Genomic DNA, 27,980 nt, shown 5'->3' with positions numbered 1-27,980 from the left:
TGTGACCATTGCCAATCCTCATAGCTAGTCAGCCTGGGAGTCAATCCCACCCACTGACATGCCAAAAGAAATCAAGGCTCAACTACAACAGGAGAACACTCACAACACAAGGGACACCTCTGGAACACATGCACAAAAGATTAGAGAGATTGGGCAATTCGACTACAAAAGATACATACTACATAAGGTCACACAGCAAAGACTGAGAGACTTAGGTGATTTACCTAATATGTAGAAGCAAACATAGAACAACAGCCAGAATGAGGAAACAAAGAAACATGTGCCAGATAAAAAAACAGAAAACTTCCAGAAATGGAACTAAATGAAAAGGAGGCAGTCTACCTACCAGATACAGAGTTTAAAAGACATGATAACAATGATGAAGGAACTTAGTGAGAATTTCAACAGAGACAGTCAGCATAAAGAAAGATACAGAAACCATGAAAAATAACCAGTCAGAAACACAATAACTGAAGTGAAGAATATACTAGAAGGAATCACCAGCAGATTAGCTGAAGCAGAGGATCAAATAAGCGATTTAGAAGACAAAGTGGTAGAATTCACCCAATCAGAACAACAAAAAGAAAAAAAGAATTAAAAAAATGAAAATGGTTTTGAGAGACATGTTGGACAACACCAAGCACAACATTCGCTTCATAGGGGTACCAGAAGGAGAAGAGAAGGAGCAAGGGATTGAGAACATATTTGAAGAAATAATGGCCAATAACTTCCCTAACCTGGTGAAGGAAAACAACATGCAAGCCCAGGAAGCACAGAGAGTTCCAAATAAGATGAACCCAATCAGGCCCACACAAAGACACATCATAGTTAAAATGGCAAAGGTTAAAAACAAGAGAGAATCCTAAAAGCAGCAAAAGAAAGACAGTTAGTTACTTACAAGGGAGCTCCCATAAGACTATCAGCTGACTATTCTACAGAAACTTTGCAGGCCAAAAGGGAGTGGCAGGAAATATTCAAAGTGATGAAAAACAAAGGCCTACAACCTAGATTGCTCTACCCAGCAAGGCTATCATTTAAAATTGAAGGAAAGATAAGGAGCTTCCCAGAAAATAATAAGCTAAAGGAATTCATTACCACCAAGACACTACTGCAGGAAATGTTCAAAGGGCTTCCTTAAGCAGAAGAAAGGTGAAAACAAACTAATAAAGACCAGAAATATGAATAATAAAATGGCAATAACTATGTAACTATCAATAATAACTTTAAATGAAAATGTATTAAATGCTCCAATCAAAAAACATAGGGTAACTGGGTGGATAAGAAAACAGGGCCCATGCATATGCTGTTTACAAGAGACTCACCTCAGATCAAAAGACTCACACAGACTGAAAGTAAAGGGATTAAATAAGATATTTCACACAAATGGAAGTGAGGAAAAAGCTGGGGTAGCAATAATTGTATCAGACAAAACAGACTTTAAAATGAAGATTATAATAAAAGACAAAGAAGGGCTCTTATCACACAGCAGCCTAGCAGGTTGACCCCCCCCCCCCCAACCGTGTCTTTCCTTAAGGAAGGAATAGTCTGTGAGACTGTGCATCTCTGGGATTGTATATTTCTCTCTATTTAGTCTCCAAAAGAGGGTTTGCGGCCAATGACGAGTAAGATCCCCCACGGGGGGGGGGGGGGACGACAACTCAAGCCAGGTGGAACCCCATGGAGACCACCGATGAGCTGCCTTAGAAAGATTTGGGAAGGGGCCTTGTTTCCCTTTCCCCCTGCCTGGGAAAAGCAGTGGCTAGCTCTGACTTCTCCCTGTCACCTAATTGGGAGAAAAGTCTTGAGAGTGATAAGATTAAGCTCTCTCTGCTCAGCTCTGTGAAACAATTTCAACATGTTATATATGTCCCTTAAAAGAGTTGCATACCTCACCTCAAGGACTTTCTGCTTCAGCTGTTTGAAGATCAACATAATTGGTTTGGGTTGTTTCTGTAACGTGATAAGTGAATTTCACAGACCGTGCCAAAAACACTGCTACTCCCTTGTATACTTATCAATAAAAACCTCCAGTCAGCTTTGTTCTGGGGTCCAGTCTTTCAGAACAGTGAGACCCCTGACCTTCTGAGATTTAAACTACATTAAGTCTCTATATGTTTCTTTCTTAAAACTTAACCCAAAGCTGCCCCTTCTCGCACCCTCACTGCCCATGTTGCGCTGGATGTGACAAAGGGCACTACATAATAATAAAGGGATTGATCCAACAAGAAGATGTAACCCCAGTAAACATCTATGCACCCAACATAAGGCACCTAAATATATAAAACAGATATTGACTGACATAAAGACAGAGATCAACAGTAATGCAATCATAGTAGGGGACTTCAACACCCCACTGACACCAATGGACAGGTCTTCCAGACAGAAAATCAATATGGAAACAACTAACAATTTTCACCTCAATAAACTTTAATTAAAAAAAAAAGAAAAGAAACAGTGGCCTTCAGTGACACATTAGACCAGTTGGATTTAATTGATATTTTTAGAGCATTTCACCCCAAAGCAGCAGAATATACAATCTTTTCAAGTGCACATAGAACACTGTCAAGATAGACCACATGTGTTGTGCAGAGCGGCCTGCGGGGTCTCTGTTCCCGCTCCCCACACAAGAACGCAGGATATGGTGAGGCCAAAAAGGAACACCCACGGAGCCATAGGTAGGGGAGTCATACCACTATGGTCTCATTGGAGGCTGGGTTCACTGGACGTGCAACCTGCTGTCCGTTTTTCTGCCAACCGACTGACGACTCTCCTCCACTCTCCTTGACTCTGCTCCTTGGCTCTCCTCGGCTCTCCTCCGTAGCCGCAGCAGTTATATTAGTGGCCCATTGGCCAACTGGCCACAGCTGACGGCCAATCAGCCACAGCTGACGGCCATCTACCACCCGAGCCAGCACCTCTCCACGTGAGGCCGAGAGCCTGTAAGCTACTCTCTGGGGCTCTGTCCCCACAACATGCTATGTCACAAAACAAGTCTCAATAAATTTAAGAATACTGAAATCATATCAATCATCTTCTCTAATCACAGTGCTATGAAACTAGAAATCAATTACAAGGAGAAAACTGGAAAACACAAAAACACATGGAGGCTGAATAACATACTACTAAATAAAGAATGGGTCAACAAGGAGATCAAGCAAGAAATCAAGATACTTTGAGACTAATGAAAATAAAAACACAATGACCCAAAATCTATGGGATGCAGCGAAAGCAGTACTAAGGGAAATTCATAGCAATGCAGGATTATCTAAAGAAACAAGAAAAATCTCAAATCAACAGTCTATCTTTATTCCTAAGGGAATTGGAAAAAGAACAGCAAGATAAGCCCAAAGTGAGTACAAAGAAGGAAATAATAAAGATCAGAGCAGCAATAAATAAAATAGAGACAAAAAAATACAAAAGATCACTCAAACCAACAGCTGGTTTTTTATGAAAAGATAAACAAAATTGAAAACTTTTAGCCAGACTAATCAGAAAAAGAGAGAGAGGACCCAAATTAATAAAATCAGAAATGAAAGAAGAGAAATGACAACAGACACCACACACACACACACACAAAAAATAAATAAATAAATAAAAATTAAGAAATTACTACAAGCATCTATATGCCAACAAATTAGGCAATTTGGAAGAAATAGGTAAATTCCTAGAAACACACAATCTTCCAAGGCTGAATTAAGAAGGAAGAGATAGGGGGCAGGTGGGTGGCACAGTTGGTTAGAGTGCAAGCTCTGGGCAACAGGGCTGCCGGCTCGATTCCCACATGGGCCAGTGAGTTATGCACTCTGCAACTAGAATGAAGTCAATGAGCTGCCGCTGAGCTCCTGGGGGGCCAGATGGCTCAGTTGGCATGCGGGCTCTTAACCACAAGGTTGCTGGTTCGACTCCCACAAGAGATGGTGGGCTACGCCCCCTGCAACTAACAACGGCGACTGGACCTGGAGCTGAGCTGCGTCCTCCACAACTAAGATTGAAAGGACAACAACTTGACTTGGATATTGCTGATGAATCCTGGGAAAAACACACTATTGTGTCTCAATAAATTTAAGAATACTGAAATCATATCAATCATCTTCTCTAACCACAGTGCTATGAAACTAGAAATCAATTACAAGGAGAAAACTGGAAAACACAAAAACACATGGAGGCTGAATAACATACTACTAAATAAAGAATGGGTCAACAAGGAGATCAAGCAAGAAATCAAGATACTTTGAGACTAATGAAAATAAAAACACAATGACCCAAAATCTATGGGATGCAGCGAAAGCAGTACTAAGGGAAATTCATAGCAATGCAGGATTATCTAAAGAAACAAGAAAAATCTCAAATCAACAGTCTATCTTTATTCCTAAGGGAATTGGAAAAAGAACAGCAAGATAAGCCCAAAGTGAGTACAAAGAAGGAAATAATAAAGATCAGAGCAGCAATAAATAAAATAGAGACAAAAAAATACAAAAGATCACTCAAACCAACAGCTGGTTTTTTATGAAAAGATAAACAAAATTGAAAACTTTTAGCCAGACTAATCAGAAAAAGAGAGAGAGGACCCAAATTAATAAAATCAGAAATGAAAGAAGAGAAATGACAACAGACACCACAAAAAAAAAAATAAATAAATAAATAAATAAATAAAAATTAAGAAATTACTACAAGCATCTATATGCCAACAAATTAGGCAATTTGGAAGAAATAGGTAAATTCCTAGAAACACACAATCTTCCAAGGCTGAATTAAGAAGGAAGAGATAGGGGGCAGGTGGGTGGCACAGTTGGTTAGAGTGCAAGCTCTGGGCAACAGGGCTGCCGGCTCGATTCCCACATGGGCCAGTGAGTTATGCACTCTGCAACTAGAATGAAGTCAATGAGCTGCCGCTGAGCTCCTGGGGGGCCAGATGGCTCAGTTGGCATGCGGGCTCTTAACCACAAGGTTGCTGGTTCGACTCCCACAAGAGATGGTGGGCTACGCCCCCTGCAACTAACAACGGCGACTGGACCTGGAGCTGAGCTGCGTCCTCCACAACTAAGATTGAAAGGACAACAACTTGACTTGGATATTGCTGATGAATCCTGGGAAAAACACACTATTGTGTCTCAATAAAAAAAAAAGTCCTGAAAATACACACTGTTCCCCAATAAAGTCCTGTTCCCCTTCCCCAATTAAATCTTAAAAAAAAAAGAAGAGATAATCTGAACTGATGGATTACTACCAATGAAATTGAAGCAGTAATCAACAAGCTCCAAACAAACAAAAGTCCTGGACCAGATGGCTTCACAAATATTAAAAAAAGAACTATCACCTGTTCTCCTCAAACTATTCCAAAAATATCCAGAAGTAGGGAAGGCTCCCAAGCACATTTTATAAGGCCACTATTACACTGACCCCCAAACTGGACAAAGACATTACAAAAATAAAAGAAAACTATAGGCTGATATCCCTAATGAAAACAGATGCAAAAATCCTCAACAAAATATTAGCAAACCAAATTCAGCAATACATTAAAAAGATAATACAAGATAGCCTCTTCAATAAGTGGTGAAGGGAGAATTGGAAAGCCATGTGTAAAAGAATGAAACTAGGCTGTTACTGTCACTGTGTACCAAAATTAACTTAAAATAGATCAAAGACCTAAACATAAGACCTGAAACAATAAATTGCATAGAAGAAAACATAAGTACTAAACATATGGACCTTCAGTTCACAGAGTATTTTATGAATTTGACCTCACAGACAAGGGAAGTAAAAGCTAAAATAAATGAATGGGACTATATCAACTGAAAAGCTTCTGCACAGCAAAAGAAACCATTGACAAAATAAAGAGGCAACCAATGGAATGGGAGGAGATATTTGCAAACAATGCCTCCAATAAGGGGCTAATATCCAAAATACATAAGAAACTCATACAACTCAACAACAACAAACCAATTAAAAAATGGGCAGAGGACATGAATAGACATTTTTCCAAAGACGGCATACAGATGGACAATAGACATTAGAAAAATGCTCAACATTCACTAATCATCAGAGAAATGCAAATAAAAAACACAATGAGATATCACCTCACCCCGGTTAGAATAGATTTGTCATCAACAAGACAAATAGTAACACGTGTCAAAGAAACTGTGGAGAAAAAGGAACCCTCATACACTGTTGGTGGGAATGCAGATTGGTGCAGCCGCTATGGAAGGCAGTGTGGAGATTCCTCAAAAAATTAAGAATAGAATTACCATATCACCCAGCAATCCCTCTCCTGGGTATCTACCAAAAAAATCTGAAAACATTTATCCGTAAAGACATGTGTGCTCCAATGTTCATTGCAGCTTTATTTATGGTCGCCAAGACATGGAAACAACCAAAATGTCCTTCGATAGATGAATGAATAAAGAAGTTGTGGTATATAGACACAATGGAATACTATTTGGCAGTAAGAAAAGATGAAATAGTACCATTTGAGGCAACATGGATGGATCTTGAGATTATAATGCTAAGCAAAATAAGTCACACAGAAAAGTCAGGAACCATGTGATTTCACTGATATATGGGATATAAAATTGAAAGCAACAAAGGAACAAGACAAATAAAGAAAGAAAAACTCATAGACACAGACAATAGTTTAGCGGTTACCAGAGGGTAAGGGAGAGGGGGTTGGTAGATGAAGGTAAACGGGATCAGGTATATGGTGATGGAGGGAGAAGTGGCTCTGGGTGAGAGCACAGTGTGATATATAGATGATGTGTTGCAGAGTTGTGCACCTGAAACCTGTGTAACTTTGCTGACCATTGTCACACCAATGAACTTAAAAAAAAATCATACACCACGATCAAGTAGGATTCATTCCTGGTATGCAAGGTTGGTTCAATAACTGCAAATCAATTAACATGAAACACCACATTAACAAAATGAAAAATGAAAATTGTATGCTCATATCAATAGTTGCAACAAAAGCATTTGACAAAATCCACCATCCGTTTATGATAAAAACTCTAAGTAGGAATAGAAGGGTCATATCTCAAAATAATTAAGGCCATATATACGATAAACCCACAGCTAACATCATTCTCCACAGGGAAAAGCTAAAAGCATTCCCCTTAAGATCAGGAACAAGACAAGGATGCCCACTTTCACCACTTTATTCAACATACGAGGCCTGGCAATTAAGTTCGTGAACTTGTTGCAACAATATTGCTAAACTTTTTTGATACCAGAGGGATTATTCATTATGAATTTGTACCAACTGGACAGTAAACCAAGTTTACTCTTTGGAAGTGCTGAAAAGGCTGCGTGAAAAAGTTAGACAACCTGAACTTTTTGCCAACAATTCATGGCTCTTACATCATGACAATGCACCAGCTCACATGGGACTATCTGTGAGGGAGTTTTTAGCCAGTAAACAAATAACTATTGGAACACCCTCAATCCTCACCTGATCTGGCTCCCAATGACTTCTTTCTTTACCCAAAAGGAAAACATTTTGATGACATTCAGGACATCAAGGGTAATTCTGACTACAGCCATGTCTTGGCCACCATAAATAATGGTGCAATGAACATCAGAGTACAAATATCTTTACAAATAAATGTTTTCAGGTTTTTTGGGTAGATACCCAGGAGAGGATCATATGGTAATTTTATTCTTAATTTTTTGAGGAAACTCCATACTGTTTTCCATAGTGTCTGTACCAATTTACATACCAACAGTGCATGAGGGTTCCTTTTTTCTCAAATGCCTCTCCAACACATTATTATTTAGTTTGATAAAGTCCCATTCATTTATTTTAGCTTTTACTTCCCTTGCCTTTGAGGTCAAATTCAAAAAATCCTCTTTAAACCCAAAGTCCATCAGTTAATATCTGTGCTTTCTTCTATGCAGTTTATTGTTTCAGGTCTTATGTTTAGGTCTTTGATCCATTTTTGGGTTAATTTTGGTACATGGTGATAGATAGCAGTCTAGTCTTACATTTTGCACATGGTTTTCCAGTTTTCCCAGCACCATTAATTAAAGAGGCTTTCTTTTCTCCATTGTATGTTTTTGTCTCCTTTGTGAAACATTATCTGCCTATATGAAGTCTGACAAGTCCATGAACTCATCCTAGAAAAAGCGCTACACACCTCATTGCTGAATATCACTATGGTCACCTTCGAAGTACTCCCCTTGGGAAGCTATGCACCAATGCTAGAGCTTAGTCCACCTTTCAAAACAATTTTGGAACTCTTTTTTCTGGAATGGCCATCAGAGCTGTCATTGAATTACCCTTGATGTCCTGAATGTCATAAAAACGTCTTCCCAGGTGAGTAGGGAGGGTGTTCCAATACAGTTATTTGTTTACTGGCTAAAAACTCCCTCACAGACAGTGCCGTGTGAGCTGGTGCATTGTTGTGATGCAAGAGCCATGAATTGTTGGTGAAAAGTTCAGGTCGTCTAACTTTTTCACACAGCCTTTTCAGCACTTCCAAATAGTCAACTTAGTTAACTGTTTGTCCAGCTGGAACAAATTCATAATGAATAATCCCTCTGATAGCAAAAAAAGTTAGCAACATCGTTGCAACGAGTTCGCGAACTTAATTGTCAGACCTCATACATAGGCCAAGCTGTACTATAATAAAATATCATTTTCTTTCTTATTGGTTTATAAGTTGACTAATCAACCAATATAGGACCCAGAGGACTCTCAGATGGTATAGACACAGAGCCTCCCATTTTAGCTTAAGACACAAAGGAAAAGGAGGATAAAACAAACCACAGACAAAAAAACCAACAACAAATTACATAAATACAAACCAAAGCCAAATGTGAGTACTCACAAACCAAATCCTCAACAAAGAAGAACTGGGGTTCAGAACCTGGTCTCCCATCAAAACTGGTACTGCAAATGGGTCTTGAAAGACCCCAAATGACATAAAAGCCCCCAAACTGGTACCAAATGGGTTACTCAAATGAGGACCCCAAATGGCATCAATGCCCCAATGGGAGACAGGGGAACCTGGTCTCCTACCAAAATTGGTACTGCAAATGGGTCTTGAGACCCAAAATGGCATAAAAGCCCTAAACCAGTACCAGTGATGGGGCTCAAATGAGGCCCCCAAATGGCATAGATGCCCCAACAGGAGACAGAGGATTTCTGGAGCGTTCTCCGGGCTGATAAGTCCCAGACTTCAAATAGGTCTCGAAAGACCCCCATATAGCATAAAAGCCCCAAATGGCCCAAAAGCCCAAAACCGGCATCGCAAATGGGTTTCAAATGAGGCCCTAACCTGCAGTTTCCAGAACCAGACAACCATTCTCTTTCCACCAGTTTAATCGTTTATCGGTGTCCAACACTGGGAAGGGGAGAGATTGGAAAAATCCTCGAGAAAAAATGAATTCTCAGTAGCTGCTAGGACTTCCCTGCAGTAGTCTCCCCAGGGCGTCTGCCACAAGCATCTGTGGATCTGACAGGCTGCGGTGCTCTGTCCCCTCTCCCTTCCTGGTCTGGGGAGTGAGCTCAGCAGCTCCAGGTCCAGTCTAATTCTATCCCTTCGTGGTTGCCAATTTGTTACCATGCAAAAGGTCTGGCTGCTCACCACATGAAAGCCAAAACTTGAGAGGTGTGGTTGGTGGAAAAAGGAGGTTTCATTAAAAAATGCCAGCATTAAGGGAAGACAGTGGACTCCCTTCCTTCTCTTAGTACTGCCAAAATGTTTTATAAACACGCAAGAAGGGGCAGAACAAAGGAAGGAGAAGTTGGCCAGGTAACCTCAGGAAAAAGTGCTTCCCAGAGGCTGGTCTGCCCCATGGTCAGCAGTGAATCTCGTACAGATGCCAAACCTCTCCCAAATCACTGTGCAGGCATGGGCACGAAGTCAACAGAAACACTGAAACTGGTTTGCTCAGTAAATATATAGCAAACAGTTATTAAGACTTCGCGGGAGGGGAAGAAACAAAGAAAAACAATTTTGTCCAAAAGTCCCAAGCCAATCCTTAGTCAAACTGAATTACATCAGAGGTTTAAATTTCAAAAATAGAAGACATAGGGCAACCATTACATAACCAGTAAAGACAACAGCAAACAAATCACAGCTCTATTTGGCTTGAGAATCTGCAAAGGCTTTAAGAATGTATCTTTATTTAGCATAATGCCCTCCAGGCTCACCCATCTTGTTGCAAATGTCAGGATTTCCATCTAATTTTTCTATTTTTACATTATGGTAGGTTTTTAATGAGCTATAGAAATAAATACAAATGTAAGAGAATCAAATGGACATTTGACCTCAAAAGAATATGGACATAATTACCAAGTAGGTATGTTTGTAAGGAGCCCTTGGAGGCATCGCTCATTTCATGCTTTGGAAGGCACAGTCATCTTCAGGTCGAACCCTCAACATGTGGGAAAGGCCGTACTTGCTGTAAAAAGCACTATATTGCCCTAAAATCATTTGATACAGTATTTGGTTTTCGCAGTTGTTTGGCTATGCCTCAGACATGACCATGACCTGCCTGCCCACATTTCTGACTCATTCTGACTGAATAAAAAAAAGTTTTCAGATAGAGATAATCCCAAAACATGCGATTGAACATTTGATATTTTGCATAGTCAGATGTTTCCTTCTTAGAAAATGTTTTCTCTGTGACACAGATGTGCTTTTCAAAGTCTTGGAATTTCCTCTTCTGAAAATCTGCAGAGCCAGCTGAATTTTTATAGGAAATAATTGTATCCTGAATTTAGCTCTGCTGAAAGGGCATGCAAGATTGCAGTCCTGTTCTTTGTAAACAATTTGAAGTTTTCCTGGACTTTATCACGTGAGGATGAATTGAAGAGACTGGGGTCCTAGGGTTATTGTAGACTTTGATTTTTTAAAAAATTTATTGGGGTGACAATTGTTAGTAAAATTACATAGATTTCATTTGTACAATTCTGTATTACATCATCTATAAATCCCGTTGTGTGTTCACCACCCAGAGTCAGTTCTCCTTCCATCACCATATATTTGATCGACTTTGATTTTTAAAGAACGAGAAAGTGCATCAAGGTAAAAAAAATAAAAGCCAACATATACATTATCATTAATCCTGAGATTCTGAAAACTTCAATTGTAATATTCGAAATCCTTATTGATTATTATTTGTAGTATGTTTTCCATTCAAGATCCCTAGTAAAATAAAGATTGAGAGTGGATAAATGTGTGACAATGGTAGCAATATCCCTTTAGGTGCTTCCAGTTTTGGGGGAGATAGTGACTATAAACATTTTCTTTCCAAAGTGGCTGGTAGGCTCTACCATTCCTACCAGCAATGGATGAGACTTCCTGCATTGGCTCAGCCTTTTTGCCAACACTTACATGGCCGGTCTTTTGTAGTTGTTCATTCTAACAGGTGTGTAGTAGTATCTCATTGTAGTTTAATTTGAACTTCTCTAATGAATACAAATGTTGAGCATCTTTTCATGTGCTTGTTTGCTATTTATATATCTTATTTGGGGAAATGTCTGTTCAAATCTTTTGGCCAGTTTTTAATTGCTTCTGCTTTTTCACTATTGAAATGTGAGTTTGTTACATATTCTGAATGCTAATTATACATTCAATATATGTTTTGTGAACATTTTCTTTTAGTATATAGCTTGTCTTTTCATTTTCTGAATTGTGTCTTTCAAAATGCAGATGTTCTTGGGGGCGGCCGGATGGCTCAGTTGGCTAGAGCATGAACTCTCAACAACAAGGTTGCTGGTTCAATTCCCACATGGGATGGTGGGCTGTGCCCCCGGCAACTAAGATTGAAAATGGGCGACTTGACTTGGAGCTGAGCTGCGCCCTCCACAACTAGATTGAAGGACAATGACTTGTAGCTGATGGACCCTGGAGAAACACTGTTCCCCAATAAAAACAAAACAAAACAAAAAACTCAGATGTTCTTAAATTCAATTAATTCTATTTTTTCATTTAAGGGTGGCGCCTTTGGTGTTATGCCTAAGAAATCTTGCTGAACTCAAAGTCACAAAGGTTTTCTCCTATGCTTACTTCTGGGAATTTGATATGTCTTAACATTTAGGTCTATAATCCGTGTGAGTTAACTTTTGTCTGCATTGCAAGGTATGGGCCAAAGTTCAATATTTTTACTTATGGATGCCTCCATTTGTTGAACCATTTGTTGAAAAGACTATTCTTCTGAGACAGGTTAGTTAGCATGTTTTTAAGTAGACAGGGAGGTCCCTGATGGAATTAAAAAAGACAGACATATTCTGAGACTTCAGGTTTTGAAATCATTCCTTCGCTCCAAGACAAAATGTAATAGAGCCTTGAGATTAATCATAAAATCCCTTTTGGCCTGACAAATGGAACAGATCTGATAGATAAGAATGGGTTATTTTGCTAATTCCTTCAGGATGGGCTAACAACAAACCTGGTAGAGGAATTCCATTAAAAGGCGTCAGCTCCCCTTCCCCAAACAGGCAAGGGAAGATATAAAAGTAAGAGCTTTTGCCTCAGTCACTGGGAACCCTCATTCGGGACCCTCTCCTGCTCGGGAGCTCTGGCTCTTTGCTTTCAATAAACTATTCTCTTTTTAAAACTCCTCACCTCTGCTTGGTCCGTGTTTCCATTCTTCGGTCTCAGGAGACACAGAGACACGATCCCAGCACTCACTCAAAGCAAAAATCTCCTACATCATGTGGGGACTCACAGAGCTCTTTAGCTTGCAAATATTCCGACATCACTTCCTCAATTGAATTGTCTTTGCAACTTCATAGAAAAGTCAATCAACAATATTTAACGAGTCTATTCCTGGACTCTTGGTTCTATTGATGTGTCTATCCTCTTGCTAATACTGCACTGACATATCTACCGCAGTTTTAGAATAAACCCTGGAGGCACGTGGTGGGAGCCACCAAGTTTGTTTTCCCTTTTTCAAAATAAATGTTTTGGGCTATCCTGTTACTTTGAATTGCCATTCAAATTTTAGAAATTCTTATTAAAAATAAGTTTGTCAATTCTTATTTAAAAATACTGTGGGATTTTGACTCAAATTATAGTTAAAATACTATACATTAATTTGGGAAGAATTGACATCATCACCGTATTGAGCCTTTCATTCCAGCAGAGCACACTACTATGTTTATTAATGTCTCCTTTACTCAGTGCTTTTTTCATAAGTGTTTGGTAGCTTTGGCACACAGACCCTGTTAAATTGATACATAATTGTTTCAAGTTTTTTGGTGCTATTTAAACACAATATGGTCTATTTAAAAATTTCAATTTCCAATTGTTCATTGCTAGCATATGGACATGCAACTGATTTTAAAATACTTATTTGCTAATCTCACGTATCTGTTTTCATAGCTCTTTTGTAGATTCCTTTGGATTTTCTACTTAGACAGTTGTCTATGAATAAAAACAGTTTTGTTTTTTATTTGCAAGCTCTTTGCCTTTGTTCTTCTCATGCGGGAGCCCCCTCATTATAGAAATTTTAAGTTTCCTTTTCCCTAGTTTCTTAGCTCCTTAGCCCCCAGCTTTGATTACTTTTCTAATCAGTTTCTGAGTCCTAGACTAAAGACTTCTCCCAGCCTAAATCACAGAATGTCTCCCAGCCCTGCTTTAGAAAACTACTTAAAAGCCTGTGACTTCCCAGTATCGCCCAAGCCATTCCGGATCTAACTCTTGGATAATTCCATCCCAGAGACCAAATAGTTTTTAATATACCCCCAGGCCAGTAATCATTGTCCAACCCATTCTGGGCCCAGCTGGAAAACTTATGCCACCTAAATGACTGGATGAATGGCCACAGGCTCTATAGAGCTAACCGATTTATTAATTAAAATCTACTTTTTGGGCCGGCCCGGTGGCTCAGGCGGTTGGAGCTCCGTGCTCCTAACTCCGGAGGCTGCCAGTTCGATTCCCACATGGGCCAGTGGGCTCTCAACCACAAGGTTGCCGGTTCAACTCCTCGAGTCCCACAAGGGATGGTGGGCTCCGCCCCCTGCAACTAAGATTGAACACGGCACCTTGAGCTGAGCTGCCGCTGAGCTCCCAGATGGCCTGTTGGTTGGAGTATGTCCTCTCAACCACAAGGTTGCCAGTTCGACTCCCGCAGGGGATGGTGGGCTGCGCCCCCTGCAACTAGCAATGGCAACTGGACCTGGAGCTGAGCTGCACCCTCCACAACTAAGATGGAAAGGACAACAACTTGACTTGGAAGAAAAAAAAATCTAATTTTCCTCATTCAGGGACCTTGGGAATACAGAGGATACCCCAGGAAGATTGCCAGTCTCAACCAAAGAAGACAGCAGGTCTTCCAGGTGGATCTTGAGACCCCTTCCTCTCACCTGAGATCAGGTAGGGCGAGAGTTCCATGAATCCCCCAATAGCTCCACGCCCCTGCCCAGCAGGAAGCAGATACAGAAGAACAGACCTCCTGTCCCTCACCTTCCCATAGAGATTTTATGGGGATCACCTCTCTCAAGGCAAGCAGTTAGAGATAGGCATCAGATCTCTGCATCACTGCCCATAAGACCTCCCCTCTCCGCCCCAAACTTCCCATTTTCATTGTAATTATCTACCCCTGTGAGGAACAAATGGGTACAAAACACCCAACTAGATTACACTGGGCACTCACACTTGCGCAGTTTAAAAAAGATGGGGTAAATCGCAAGTGTCAATCAAGTGGTCCCACGCCCGGAAAGGAACAGCCCATCCTAGAGAAAAAAAGATAGAAACTCCAAGTCCTCACCAGTCAGCCCTTTTTTTGAGCCCAGGACCTTGGCCCTTTGCACCTTTTTTGCTTTTGGAGCCTCTTCCTTTGTTCCGCCTTGAGACCCTGGACCTTTTTGCCTTTGAGCCCCTTCTTTTGCTCCTGATAATGCCACCTTGGGCCCTTGAGTCATTCTCTACTGCTTGGGTCTGCTCCTATTTCCTTGAAGTGTACTATCTCTTCTAATAAACTGCTTTTTCACTACTTTAATCTCGGTACCCTGTTCAATTCTTTGCTCAAGATACTGTGGGGACAGAGCCCCAGAGAGTAGTTTACAGGCTCTCGGCCTCACATGGCTTGGGTGGTGGATGGCCGTCGGCTGTGGCTGATTGGCCGTCGGCTGTGGCCGGTTAGCCAATTGGCTGCTAATATAACTGCTGCGGCTACGGAGGAGAGCCGAGGACTTCCGAGGACCGCCGAGGACTGCCGAGGATTGCTGAGGAGCTGAGCGGAGCCGAGCAGAGCCGAGGAGAGCGGAAGAGGAGAGCCGAGGAGAGCGGAAGAGAGGGAATGAACAGAGTCGAGAGAGTGGAGGAGAGTCGTCGGTCGGTCGGTTGGCGGAAAGGCGGACGGCAGGTCGCACGTCCAGTGCGCCCAGCCTCCAGTGAGACCATAGTGGTATGACTCCCCTACCTATGGCTCCGTGGGTGTTCCTTTTTGGCCTCACCATATCCTGCGTTCTTGTGTGGGGAGTGGGAGCAGAGACCCCGCAGGCCGCCCCGCCTGATAAATGGCGCGGCGAGCAGGGTCTCCCACACAACAAATGGCGCAGTGAGCAGGGTCTCCCGCATGACAGATGCCAAGAACCTGGACACCGCGCTGAGAAGAGCCCACCCTCCAGTAACACTTTCATTATTGCACAACCTAGAATGGCCAGAAGTAGTTATAGGGGGCATTCCTGTCTTGTTCCTGATTTTAGGAAGAAAGCATTCAGACTTTCACCAATAAATATATAGGCATTTTGTAGATCTATTTTATCAGGTTGAGGAATATTTCTTTTATTGAGTGAATTAATATTGAATTATGTCAAATGTTCTTACTGCATGTAGTGAAATGATCATATGCTTGTCCTTCTTTAATCTACTAATATGGCTTATTACATTGATTGATTTCTAAATATTGAAACAGCCTTCCATTTCCCACAGAATAAACTCCACATTTTGTCATTTTTACATATTGCCGGGCTCACTTTGCTAATATTTTTTAAGGATATGTTGGGACAGAGTCCCAGAGAGCAGTTTCCAGGCTCTCGACCTCACATAGAAAGGTGCTGGCTCGGTTGTGTAACCCTCACATGCAAGCACTTATGTAACTAGTTTGCCATCAGCTGTAACCAGTTAGCCATCATCCACTATTGTTCTGTATGCTATATAACTGCTGTGGCTAAGTTAGCAAGCGTGGATGGTGTGGATCTTGTGGATCCTACTGCCTGTGTCTCGACCAGCCACCATTGAGACTGTAGTGCAGGAATATCCCTTGTTGGGGTATTGGTGGATGTTCGCTTTCTGTGTCTCAACCAGCTGCCCTCGAGAACATAGTGGTATGAACCCCCTATCCATGGCTTTGTTGTTGTTCCTTTTTGGCCTCACCATATCCTGCATATACCTGGTGGGAGCTGAGCCCCTGCATTACAAGATATATGTGTTTATGTTCATGAAGGATATTGGTCTGTAGTTTTGCTTCCTTATAATGTCTTTGGTTTGGATTTTTGGGTAATGCTAGCCACAAAAATTGAGTTGGGAAGTATCCCCAAAACTTCTTTATTGTGGAAGAATTTCTGCATAATTTTTATTATTTCTTCCTTAAATGTTTGGTAGAATTCACCAGTGAAACTTTTTAGGTCTGGAGTATTGTTTGAAGAATTTCACCTACAAATTTAATTACTTTAGTTATGTATTTCTTCCTAAATTTCTCCCTCTGAGTTTTTCTCAAACTTTACCAGTTGAGTTCAGGTATTGCTCCCCCACTGCCATGGTAACACAGATCAAGGATTTAACACCTGTGCATTAGGGGCTATATAGCCCTAAATGAAAGTCATGATGTCTCCCTTGCTACTCAAAGGTGGCAGGAGAAGCTAGCCTGCAGATGGCTGGAGCAGCCAGGGGCATTTTTCTCCTTTGGTTCCAGGCCAGTGGCTCCCCCTCCAGTGCACATGCCTCAGTGTCCAGAAAGACCCTGGGCTCAGGGACTCTCCTTTTGCCCTCAGCAATGCCACCCCTACTCCCAGAGCCCCTGTCCCCACAGGACAAAGCAGGGTGGTGATATGGGCATCTGCACGCAACACAGCCATAAAATTTTAGTTCCTCTTAGAGTGAGCTGCTTCACAGCTGTGTGCCCAGAGTTTCCTGATTTTTCCACTAAAAGCCCGGGGCCTGGGAACCACCTCAATCCCAGTAAATTGAGTGGTTGGTCACCTTTGTTCCTATCCCACTGAACTTTCCCAGTTCATTGAGCTTTGTTCTAAAGTAGCTGAGGCAGCAGTCGAGGAGGGGGAGGGGCCTTAGGGGCTTACTGGGAAGTGAGGCTTCTCAACAGGAAGCAAGGCTTGGCGGTTTCCAGAGGCTTCCTTTTCCTCTCAATAAAAAAACTCTTCCTCCAAAGACCTCCATCCCCTTGTGGATAGCACTGAAGTCAGCGTTGAAGACCCCGTGACTCAGCAGTCACAGCCATATCACCTTTGAACCAGGGTGAACCAGGAAGGAATGTTAGGGCCGTGTACATATATGAAGAGACCTGAAAGAAGGCTTAGAATAGATCCACAGGGTCCCTTTCAACTTTTGGTGGAGATGATACGGGCTAATCAAGTAGCCCTCCCACTGAAAAACTTTAAAATTTTCTTTCCTATAGGAATTTTAAGTTTCCCTTTCCTTAAGTTTCCTTTCCCCCAGTTTCTTAGCCCCCTAGTTGCTGATCTTAATCACCTTTCAAATCAGCTTTTTAATGTTAAACAGAAGATTGTTCCTAGCCTGAATCATAGGAAGTCCCCTGTCCCCTGCCCCCTGCTCCAGGCCATTCCAGGCCCAGCTCCAGGGTGAACACCGCCACTTGAATGACCAGATTAACTGGAGAAGACCACAGGCTCCACGAAGCTAAACAGAATTTCTATCCCACAGCCACCTCACATCAATAGCTTTGAGCTCTGCTTCTTGCTTGGGCCAACACTTTTAACTCTGTTTAACTAAAATCTATTTTTCCTTACTCAGGGGCCTTGGGGATATGGATGATACCCCAGCAAGATTACCAGTCCCAACCAAAGAAGCCAGCATGGTCTTCCAGATGGATCTTGAGACCCCTTTCTTTCATTTAAGATCAGATAGGGCAAGAGTTCCATGAATCCCCCAACAGGTAGAGACAGCTCTACGCCTGTCCAGCAGGAAGCAGATACAGAAGAAAATACCTGTCTCTCGACTTCCCATAAAGATTTTACAGGGATCGTGTCTCTCAAGGGGAAAACAAGGCAGGCAGTTAGAGATAGGCATCAGGTCTCTGCATTCCTGCATGTCCAACACAACCCACAGGATGTGACTGCCCAAAGGCCTCCCCTCTCCACCCAAAACTTCCTTCTCATTGTAATTATCTACCCCAGTGAGGAAACAAATGGGTACAAAATACCCAGCTAGATTAAACCAGTCACTCACACCTCTGCAGTAAAGGCCAATGCGACCTTCATTTCACCTGGGCCTCATTATACCATCATTATAATATACATATGCCTGGAAGTTCATTAATATCGTTGTAACACTGAATTCTGGGAAGGAACATGCACAGTCTAAAAAGATGAGGTAATAGCCTCTTATCAATCACAGGTGTCAATCAAGTGGTCCCAAGCCCAGAAAGGAACAGCCCATTCTAGAGAAAAAAAGGATAAAAACTCCAAGTCCTTGCCAGTCAGCGCCTCTTGAGTCTTGTCTTTGCTTGGGGCCTGCTCCAAACCTTTGGGAGTGTACTTTTTCTCCTAATAATGCCACCTTGAGGTTTGAGCCTTTTGAGCCCATTCTTTTGCTCGGGCCCACTTCTACCTCTTTGAAGTGTACTTTTTCTTCTAATAAACTGCTTTTTCACTACATTACCTCGGTATCTCATTCAGTTCTTTGCTTGAGATGCCAAGAACCTGGACACTACGCCGAGGAGGGCCCACTCTCCTGTAACAGAGACAGTTGTTTAGGACATGGTAAAAAAAAACAAAGGGTATTTACCTTCACTGTCTCCCTCAGTGTTTGTCAAAGTCGTTGGTGCTCCAGAATCTTGTCATGAGAGGTTTAGAAGTCCTCCACAGGTATGCACTAATGGCCATAGTTAATGGTAATGATCGGGGTGGAGAATTAATAGGGACGGAAGCCCAATCCTCTGAGGAAAAACCAGTGTTGACAAGAAGTATTTAAGAGTTGTCACATGACAACTCTGGTGAGAGGATATGATCCAATGTGTAGATTCATGAGAACAGAAGGCCATTCCTTCCTATTCCTGTTCCCGATTATATTCCTATCAAGTCTCCCCTCTCTTAATGACTCTTCCCCCTCAGCATATAAAAATACTCAGAAATCTCATTAACAAACATGCAACAAAAAAATAATAAAAGCAACAGCAAAATAATCTAAACTCCAAAACAAAACATCTTGACTATTACCTTCCTCTAGCTTTCACCCAATACCTTTTAATTCACAACCAAAATTCTGTAAGGAATAACATGAAGTCTAAACCTCCGCATCCTACCTTCTCACTTTCTTTTCACCCCAAAATCTACTGCAGTTGATGATTTTTACATTTGAGTTTTACTGAAACTGCTCATGCAAAAGTCACTGATGAACATTCACTTGACCTATTTTATCCCCTTTAAGCAATTTTTCAGTTGGGTGTCTATACCATTCTGTAAAAATTGGGATTCTTTGGCTTTAAATTTCAGAAACCTCCAATAAAAATGGAATAATCTATAAGGAAATTTTGTTCTTTAATAATTTAGCCACACCCCTTAATAAGACATCCTAATATATGGAGGCTCCATGGATGATTAATCATCAGTTTAGAAATCATCAAGGGCACTGTTGCTTTTCAATTTTACCATGTTCAGACTTCACGTGTATCAAGATTGTGTGTGTGTGTGTGTTTGATATAAGAGCAAAATCACACATGCCAATGTTCATTCAGAATAGGGAGACTGTTTCTCCCCATGCACTTTTAAGAGCCTGAAAACTTTTTCTGGAAATCTTTTAGTGGTGCCTCCTGAAAATGATTCAAAACCAAGGGAGAAAAGACACCCATTGCCACAGGAGTTCCTTAATAGAGAAGATCCTACTTGGCTTTAGGCCCCATGTCCACCTATAAATGAATCAATCTCACAGGGAAATAGACCACCACATGGGCCTAGACTAATCAGCATTTACCTGGATCATGTCGAATAGAGATGGACAGAGTTCTGCCAGCAAAGAGGGAGGGGGCAATGTTGGTTGGATGCACATCCAATAACGTTGGCTGTATACTTTTTAATGGATTTTCTGCTTCCACTACAATTGTTCAAGCATCCCATCTTCTGCTCATCCTTTAAATGTTCATATTAATAGAGCTGTTCTGGGTTCGTCTCCAGTCATTTTCTTCCTCCCAACTCTTCACTCACACCATTGGGCCTGTCTACCACTGTATGCTCTTGCCTTTGAAATCTATTTTTCTTCAAGAGATAATTTACCTGCGCTTGAAATGATATCAGCTTGGACAGACAAGACAGCAAACCTAAACTAATTACTCCTCTTCAACACACACACACACACACACACACACAAATGTGCATATGACAGATACACAGACATATGGACAAGTTCCAAATCTTTACTTTTCTCTTTAGCTTCTGTTAAATTTATTCAGCATAACCATAAAGGTATTGTCTTCATGCTGCTACACATAGACAGACACAGACACAGCACAATGTCCATATTTAGCCCGAGCGTATTCCTTTTGAGGCTCATTTATATGTCTTCATATGCCACAGCCCATCATTTAAATAATGGGTATTTTCAATACCAATCCCTTTGTTGACCTTCTCAATATCTTCTGCAGACATCTTCATGACTCCGACACACAGAGCATGCTGTTTTCCTTCTGCCATGATCGCAACAATTGAATCCACTGCAGCAGGGTAAAGCTTGGCTCCGGGAGAAGTTAAGCCTGGACACATGATATTTGCTCCACTGAGTACAAATTTGATGGCTCCTTTATCAACTTGCTGGCGTGGCAGGATACAAGGGTATTTGTGAAGCAGCCTTAGAGTTGGATAAAAAGGCCCTTCTCTTTGTCTGAAAAATAGTAACTCTCCATTTACTGTAAGGATTTCTATATGTTCGTGGCATCGCACTATTTTGACTGGATCTTTCTTAGGCATGATTTGATTAAGCCATGGTTCAATGCGTGGAAACTGCTCTGTCAACTGGTTCTTAATACCCTTAATAACTGACGTTTTCAACTGGATGCAGTTGGACACATTTTCTTTTTCATCAAATTTCTTGAACATGATCCAAAGTGAACTGGGCGACAGTACAAAAGTGCCCGGAATGAAGGAAAAACGAAATTCGCGAGGGTCAAGGAGAGACGCTTACCGGCGGAAGGCCCGCAGAGACGGTCGGAGCGCGTGTCGTGAACCGGAAACGGACGTGCTTTACGGCTCTCGTACAATCGACTTCCGCTCCTCGGAACGCGGTGCTTTTGCCGGCGGTTTGGTACTGCGGGTTCCCCTCCACGACAGGTAGGTAACCTGGCGGGGCTTGAGAAGGAAGAAAAGTTGAAACAGTCCTTGTTGCAGGAAGAGAAGGTTGGAGGGGGCTTGTCTTTTATTTTTATTTTTGGGAAGCCGCGTTACCATCCACTTACCCAAGCCAGAGACCAGGGGACGACTCCTGGCTGATGGGCCTCTCAGGCTCTCCACGGTCACTACAAGGGGCGGGTCCTGTTCATTGTTCCTCTTCCACATCTCTCACAATCTCCCGCTGCCCTCACGCTCTCCCACATTGTGGAGCTCAGGTCCGTACAATTGTAAGCGGTTGCTGCTTGTCACCCCTAAATGCAACCTTGTCCCTACCGAGCTCTCTCCACCGGCACCCAGAGCGGAGAGGCTTTGCGCCCAGGAGGGATGCAAATGTTGGATTTCAGTCTTTTTAAATGTATCCAAATTTATTTTATGGCCCAGAACACAGTCTGTTTAGATCAGTGTACCAGGTGCTCCTGAAAAGAATGAGTGTTCTGCTTTGTTTGGGTCCAGTGCGCTCCGTTCATTCCAATGATGCCCTGTTGGTGGATAGAGTTGTTCAGGTCACCTCTATACCTTATTTTCTGTTTACTCGTTATATCAGTTACAGATCAGCATATTGAAATCACAGCTTATTGAAACCATGATTATGGATCTATTTTCCTTTTCCGTTCTATTAACTTTGGATTCGTATATTTTGAAACTCCATTATTATGTCCATACTCACTTAAGATTGATGTGGAAGTCACCCTGTTAATTAGGATTTTACTTGTCATCCTAAGAATTGTGAGGTCCATGAGAGCAGGAATTATGTATTTTATCCCTGTATTCTTTCACTTAGCGCAAAAGCTGTTTTATACTACATACTACACACCCAACAAATGACTGATAAATGAATGAAAGAATGCTTCCTCTTCCCCAAGATCTGGTCCTTTTCTTTCCCTAGCAGTGGGTGAAAAGAATAAGCTCAAATCCTTGCTATCTGGACACTTCTCCTATCCAGTAAACACATGCTTAATTTGGGAAGCCTACACTGAAATTAGAACAGGTGTTGGAAAGGTCACATACGGTTCTGCATTCTTGGAGTTTATAGTAAGTGAGAGTGTCATGTGTAATCTCCTCATTCTCAGGACAAAAATCTGTGTTAGTCTGGGTTCTCCCAGGCTATCTACCTATATGAAAGTATTTCTGTGTATGTGTATATGTGTTTGTATGTGTGTGTATACACACACACACACATATATATATATATATATTTTTTTTTAATTATAAGGAATTGGCTCACATGATTATGTTGGCTGAGAAATTGCGACATCCAGTCAACAAGCTAGAAACCCAGGAGAGCCAATGGTGTGATTCAGTCTTGAGTCCGAAGACCTGAGGATGGGGAGAGCTAATGGTATGAATTGTAGTCTCTGTCCAAGTCCGAAGTCAGGAGAAGACCAATGTCCCAGCTCAGAAGCCATCAGGCAGGAGGAATTCCTTCTTACTCAGGGGAAAGTCAGATATTTTGTCCTATTCAGGCCTTCAACTGGTTAGATGAGACCTATCCACCTTAGGGAGGGCAATCCGCTTTATTCTACCAATTAACATGTTAATCTTATCCAGAAACACCCAGAATAATGTTCGACCAAATAGCTGGGCACCCAGGGGACCAATCAAGTTGTCACATAACAATAACCATCACAAGGGTAGACCATCTTAAATGAGGCACTGTAGAATGTGGGGTTGTGGGGACAGATTCCCAGAGAGCAGTTTCCAGGCTCTCGGCCTGGTGTCGGGAGGTGCTGGCTTGGGTGGTGAATGACCATCAACTGTGATTGTTTGGCCATCAGCTGTAACTGGTTAGCCGATTGGCTACTGATGTAACTGCGGGTCTGCGTTGATTGGTTGGTTGGTTGGCAGGCAGAAAAGTGAATGGCGGACTTCGGATCGTGTGGCTACTACTGCGTGTGTCTCGCCTGGCTGCCAGCGAGACTATAGTGGTATGACTCCCCTATCTGTGACTCCAGTGGGTGTTCCTTTTTGGCCTAGCCATGTCCTGCGTTCTTATGTGGGGAACGGGACCAGAGGCCCCGCAGGCCGCCCCACACGACAAATGGCGCAGTGAGCAGGGTCTCCTACACGACAGGGTGTTTATGTGTGCTGACCCTAGAACCCAGGAAAGACTTCTCCCTACTTACTAGATGGAAATCCTGAAAGTTACTGAACTTGTCTGTGTCTTAATTTATTCGTCATGAATGTCTAGTTTACAAGAATACCCATCTCCTGGGGGTGAGGGTGAGAATTGCTTGAATTAGTACTTAGAACAATTGCATTTAAGTATGTCACATAGCTATTATTAAATTAACATAAAAAAGTTACATGTATATTTCAATGATCTTTTCTTACAGAATATAGTATAACTGGCCCAAGATTTCAGCTGTCCTATTTATGGCTGAGTCTCTGATCTGCCTCCCTGAGACTTCACTCCAGTCAGTTTGATCCTGTGAAGAGTCACACATTTCCAGACACATCTCTGGTTATTTTATTAGCAGTTTATCTTGCCCATTATGTATGGGTTTTATGTGTTTAACTCTTAGAAGATGATTCTTTTTCTTTAGTTCTTTGGGGTTGTTGCATTGTTCCTATATAGAGAACCTAACCCTCTTTTTTGTACTAGTTCTTTGTTTTGCATAACACAGATTCGCATAACATTTTTTAGGAACCTAACAGCTATGTTAATATGGGGGTTACCTATATATTGTAAAAATAACCTCTCAACATCCAAATTTTTTTAATTTTGTCTTCTACCCGATTGCTCCATTCTACTGGTAACACTTTTCTCATCTACTCCAAAAAATGTTCTCTACATACCCAGCATATAGATGGATAGTTAGGAGGGGGTGGGGTGTGTGTGTGCGCTTGTGGGGAGCCCCAGGATCTTAGGGGCTCTCATTCCCAAAATAACCTCTTGGGAGTGTTGAGCCCTGGCCTAGGAGGCTGGAACCCTCCCTTCTCTGGATTCCACCCACCTCCCTGCCTGGACCAACCCCTGCCTCTCCTGGCCTTAGTTTCACAATTGTCACATGAGGATCAGACACCGAGCTGGGTGAGCCCAGCTCACCACGGACCCAGCCTCTGGGTGGGGGTGGCTGGATATGCATGGGGCCACGGACAGCACGTGTGCAAGATGTCACCTCGCTGCATGCACTATGCACCAACAGCTCCCAGCCAGGCGGTACCACTCGTCTCTAGTGGCCACTGCTCTGAGAACCCATGAACCCTGGAACCTCCATGCTGTCCCACTCCGGCCAGGAGGGCCAGAGACCTGGGTACATGAGAGTCATGGAATACACCATCCAGCTGTCCTCAGACTATCCTAGGGGCCAGCTCGTGCATGGCTGGGTCAGAGGGCCCTGGAGACAGCAGTGGACAACGAATCCAGGCAGGGAGAAAGTCAGGCTGCTTCTTACCCTTCCTCCTCTGCTCTCCTTCCTGTTTTCTGAGGCAGGACCCCTGGCCTCATCCTAGGCTGGTGTAGAAGGGGGCAGGAATGAGCCCTGGGAGGAAGTGGCCCCACAGTGAAAGCAGAGTGAGTGTTGGGGGCAGTACTGTTATTAGGAAACCCCACATGCTCATTGATGGAGTTCACCCCATTTTATAGATGAGCAGTGGCACCAGCACTCAAGGTCCCTCAACTCTAAGTGACTGAGCCCCACTGAACTGAGTCTCTGTGAAGTCAGGGTAGAAGCATGCCTGTCACAGGGCTGTGACACGGCCCCAGGTTAGTCTGACCCCAAAGGCGGTGCTTGCATGGAAGCCCAAGGAGGTGGCCCCTGGGCCCAGACTTGGAGGTGAGTCCCTCATGGAAGAGGGACTATGGAAAGGGGCAGAGCAGGCAAGGGGCTGTGAGGGCCCCTGAGTGAGTAAAGCTCTAGGGAGGCTGAAATGGGGGTGAGGGGTGCACATTGGGGACATCAGGACCAGATCACACAGGACTCTAAATGCCAGGCAGCCAGGGGGCACTGTGGGTTGGGGCTGGGCAGGAAACAGTCTAGAGCCACAGCCTTGGAGAGCTGAGCCGAACATGTTACCCACCCCCACCAAGAGCCCCAGGGGATGAGACCTGCCTGGGTGTGCTCTTGTGTGCAGTGGAGGGCTGTGGTCATTGTATGCCTTCCAGGACGGGGTGTGCTACCTGGAAGGCCAGAGCTGGCTACTGGTCAAAGGAACAACACCCAGAGAGGTCCTAGCGGGCACCGAGGGGACTGTCCCACCTGTCCATATCAGGGCGCTCCTGTCCGAGTGGCTCTAGGCTGACGGGGAGGGTGCAGAGCAGCAGGGAGGTGCGGTGCTTGTGGCAGTGTGTGGCCATCCAGGGCATGGTGAAAGCTGACAAGGAGATGCTGCTGGAGGCCGAACTGGAGCTGGTGATGTTGGGGGCTGAGGAGGTCCACTCCTGGAACAGTGGGGAGTGGTAAGGTCAGCAGAGGTCCCAAATTGTGCAGGGCACCCCATGGCGGGGTGCAGCTTTGGGAACTCTGAGAACCTGGGGCTTCTTGGCTCCTTTTGTAGGTGCAGACTGGAGAACACTGGCACTGAGAAGGCAGGTGCTGAGGCAGTGCTGTCAGACAAGGGGCAGGCACTCCTTTTCTTGGCCATCAGAGGACTCCAGGAAAAAGCTCATGTTGGTTTTCTTCACTCCAGAGCTGGAGGAGCCAGCTGAGTGCTCGCGGAACACACTAGTCAAGCCCCTCTGCTGTTGTTGGGCTGCCTCTAATGGGCACAGGACTTGAAAGGGAGCTGCGGCTGGTCCGGGGCTCTTCTCTGGGGCCCTTCTTTGGGGCCCTTGTGGCTGAGTGAAAGGCTGGTTTTGCAGTGGTCAGACCCTCTGGGAGAGTGGGTGTCCCAGGGTGCCTGTGGGCAGAGATGGCAGTGACCCACACCCAGGAAGAGAGGAGTGATAGGTGGTGGGCGTTTGCATTAATGTGTACAGTGTGATGGAGCATTCTAGAAATAGATGGTGGTGATGGTTGCAACAGCACACTGAATTTACTTAATGCCACTGAGTGGTACCATTTAAAATGATTAAGAGGTAAAATTTCACTGTGTAAATTTTGAAACATAACAATGTAAAGCGTAAAGTAGATGAAATAGAAAAAGGAAATAAAAGTTACAGGCACAGGGAGAAGGGCAGCCCGGGTATAGGAGCCGTTGCTGCCTCAGGAGCTGATGCTGATGAGGCTGCTAAGATACATCTGGCCCTGGAGCGGTGCCACCCCGAGTGCTAGAGACACCACTGGCCTTGGCTGTGGAACTGGCTTAGGACCTGGTGACAGAGCTGGTGCTGGAGCTGGTTCTAGAATTGGCTCTCTTTCTGTGGTACTCCGATTCTGTCACTGGTTCTAGAACTGGTGAGAGAATGGCTTATGGACGTTGCTATAGGTATAGAGCTAGGACCAGAGCTGGCGGGAACACTTGAGCTGGTGCCAGAGCTGTCCAAGCCCAGTTGTGTAGGCCTTGTGCTAGCAGGGGCTGTGGCTCTGTAGCCCCACCTGCTGCCTGTGGGTTAGATGCTGTCTCACCTGCTGGGCTGTGAGCTCTGAGGGCTGTGAAGGTGTCTGGGGCTCATGTTTATATGAGTGTTGCAGCCGCCTGCACACGACAGGGAGCCCTGCACAGGAATGCAATGATGAACGAACCAGTCACCCCAAGACTTCTTTATGTCTCAGGTCTCTCATCTGTAAGGTGACAGCAGCCATCTCATAGGACTGCTGGGGGATTACACTGACTCAGTGCATGTGACCATGCCTCCTGGTGCCAGGCGCTATTCTGGAGGCTTGGGGATACAGCAAAGAAAAGGCACCGCACCTGCTCACAGGGAGCTGACTGACAGGAGTGTGGGCACAGGCAGGCCGTCCAGCTCGTTTGGGAGCAGCTGCCTGGATGAGCGGGTCGTGCACGTCTTTGTCCAGCAACTCAGGACCGTCCTGGGAAGAGCTAGAGGGGCCTTGGGCCTTGGCGTGAGTGCCCAGGCTTTGTGTACTCCCAGGTGGCCATTCCCATCTGTAAAATGGGCATGTGAGAGAAGCATTCTTTGGTCCCTCCACCAAGTTTCTCTTGCTCCTGTCAGACACACAAAGACCTCCCTGTGATCTGTCTTTCCACTGGGCACCCCGGACGCTGGGGTTTGAGTTTACCAAAGGAACTGGGCAATGTCCTTCAGAAGACTGGCTGGGGCTCCTCTCTGGTCAGTGTCCACACTTGGCAGGGATCCCTGGGCTTGAACCCCCAGTGGCTACAATGACCCTGGCACACTAGTCAAGCCATGTCTCCAGGTGCTCAAAAAAGCCAGCTTCCCATGGGAGGGACAAAACAGAGAGGGCCAGCCCTGCAGGCAGGCAGGACCAGCAAAAGGGCTGCAAATCAGTAGATAAAGAGCTTACTCCCTCCACTCTTTCTTCCTGGTCTTTCTGCCTACACTGTGTTTCATCTCAGGGATGGTCATCATTCATTTAAGCAGATCAACAGTGAA

At 43.6% G+C, this 27,980-nt stretch overlaps 1 protein-coding gene and 1 long non-coding RNA gene across 2 annotated transcripts in view; both read right to left on the bottom strand.

Annotated features, from left to right (window-relative positions):
* Positions 1 to 21,717, bottom strand: part of LOC141572653 (uncharacterized) — a 34,620-nt gene extending 12,903 nt beyond the window's left edge. Inside the window, exons 1-3 of the long non-coding RNA XR_012497963.1 lie at positions 21,589 to 21,717; positions 21,318 to 21,481; positions 18,804 to 18,875 (exon numbers count right to left, since the gene is read on the bottom strand). This is a non-coding gene — a long non-coding RNA (uncharacterized LOC141572653). The remainder of the gene's footprint in view (positions 1 to 18,803; positions 18,876 to 21,317; positions 21,482 to 21,588) is intronic.
* Positions 20,538 to 21,349, bottom strand: LOC109437054 (malignant T-cell-amplified sequence 1). The gene has a single exon (XM_019715998.2). It carries the CDS (start codon positions 21,230 to 21,232, stop codon positions 20,687 to 20,689), a length of 546 nt encoding a protein of 181 aa, XP_019571557.1. The 5' UTR covers positions 21,233 to 21,349; the 3' UTR covers positions 20,538 to 20,686.
* Positions 21,718 to 27,980: the final 6,263 nt, after the last annotated feature.

This window comes from Rhinolophus sinicus, linkage group LG07 (assembly GCF_036562045.2).
Source record: "Rhinolophus sinicus isolate RSC01 linkage group LG07, ASM3656204v1, whole genome shotgun sequence".
Lineage (NCBI taxonomy): Eukaryota > Metazoa > Chordata > Mammalia > Chiroptera > Rhinolophidae > Rhinolophus > Rhinolophus sinicus.
The sequence above is the reverse complement of the archived record's forward strand: the minus strand, read 5'-3'. Positions and strand labels throughout refer to the sequence as shown.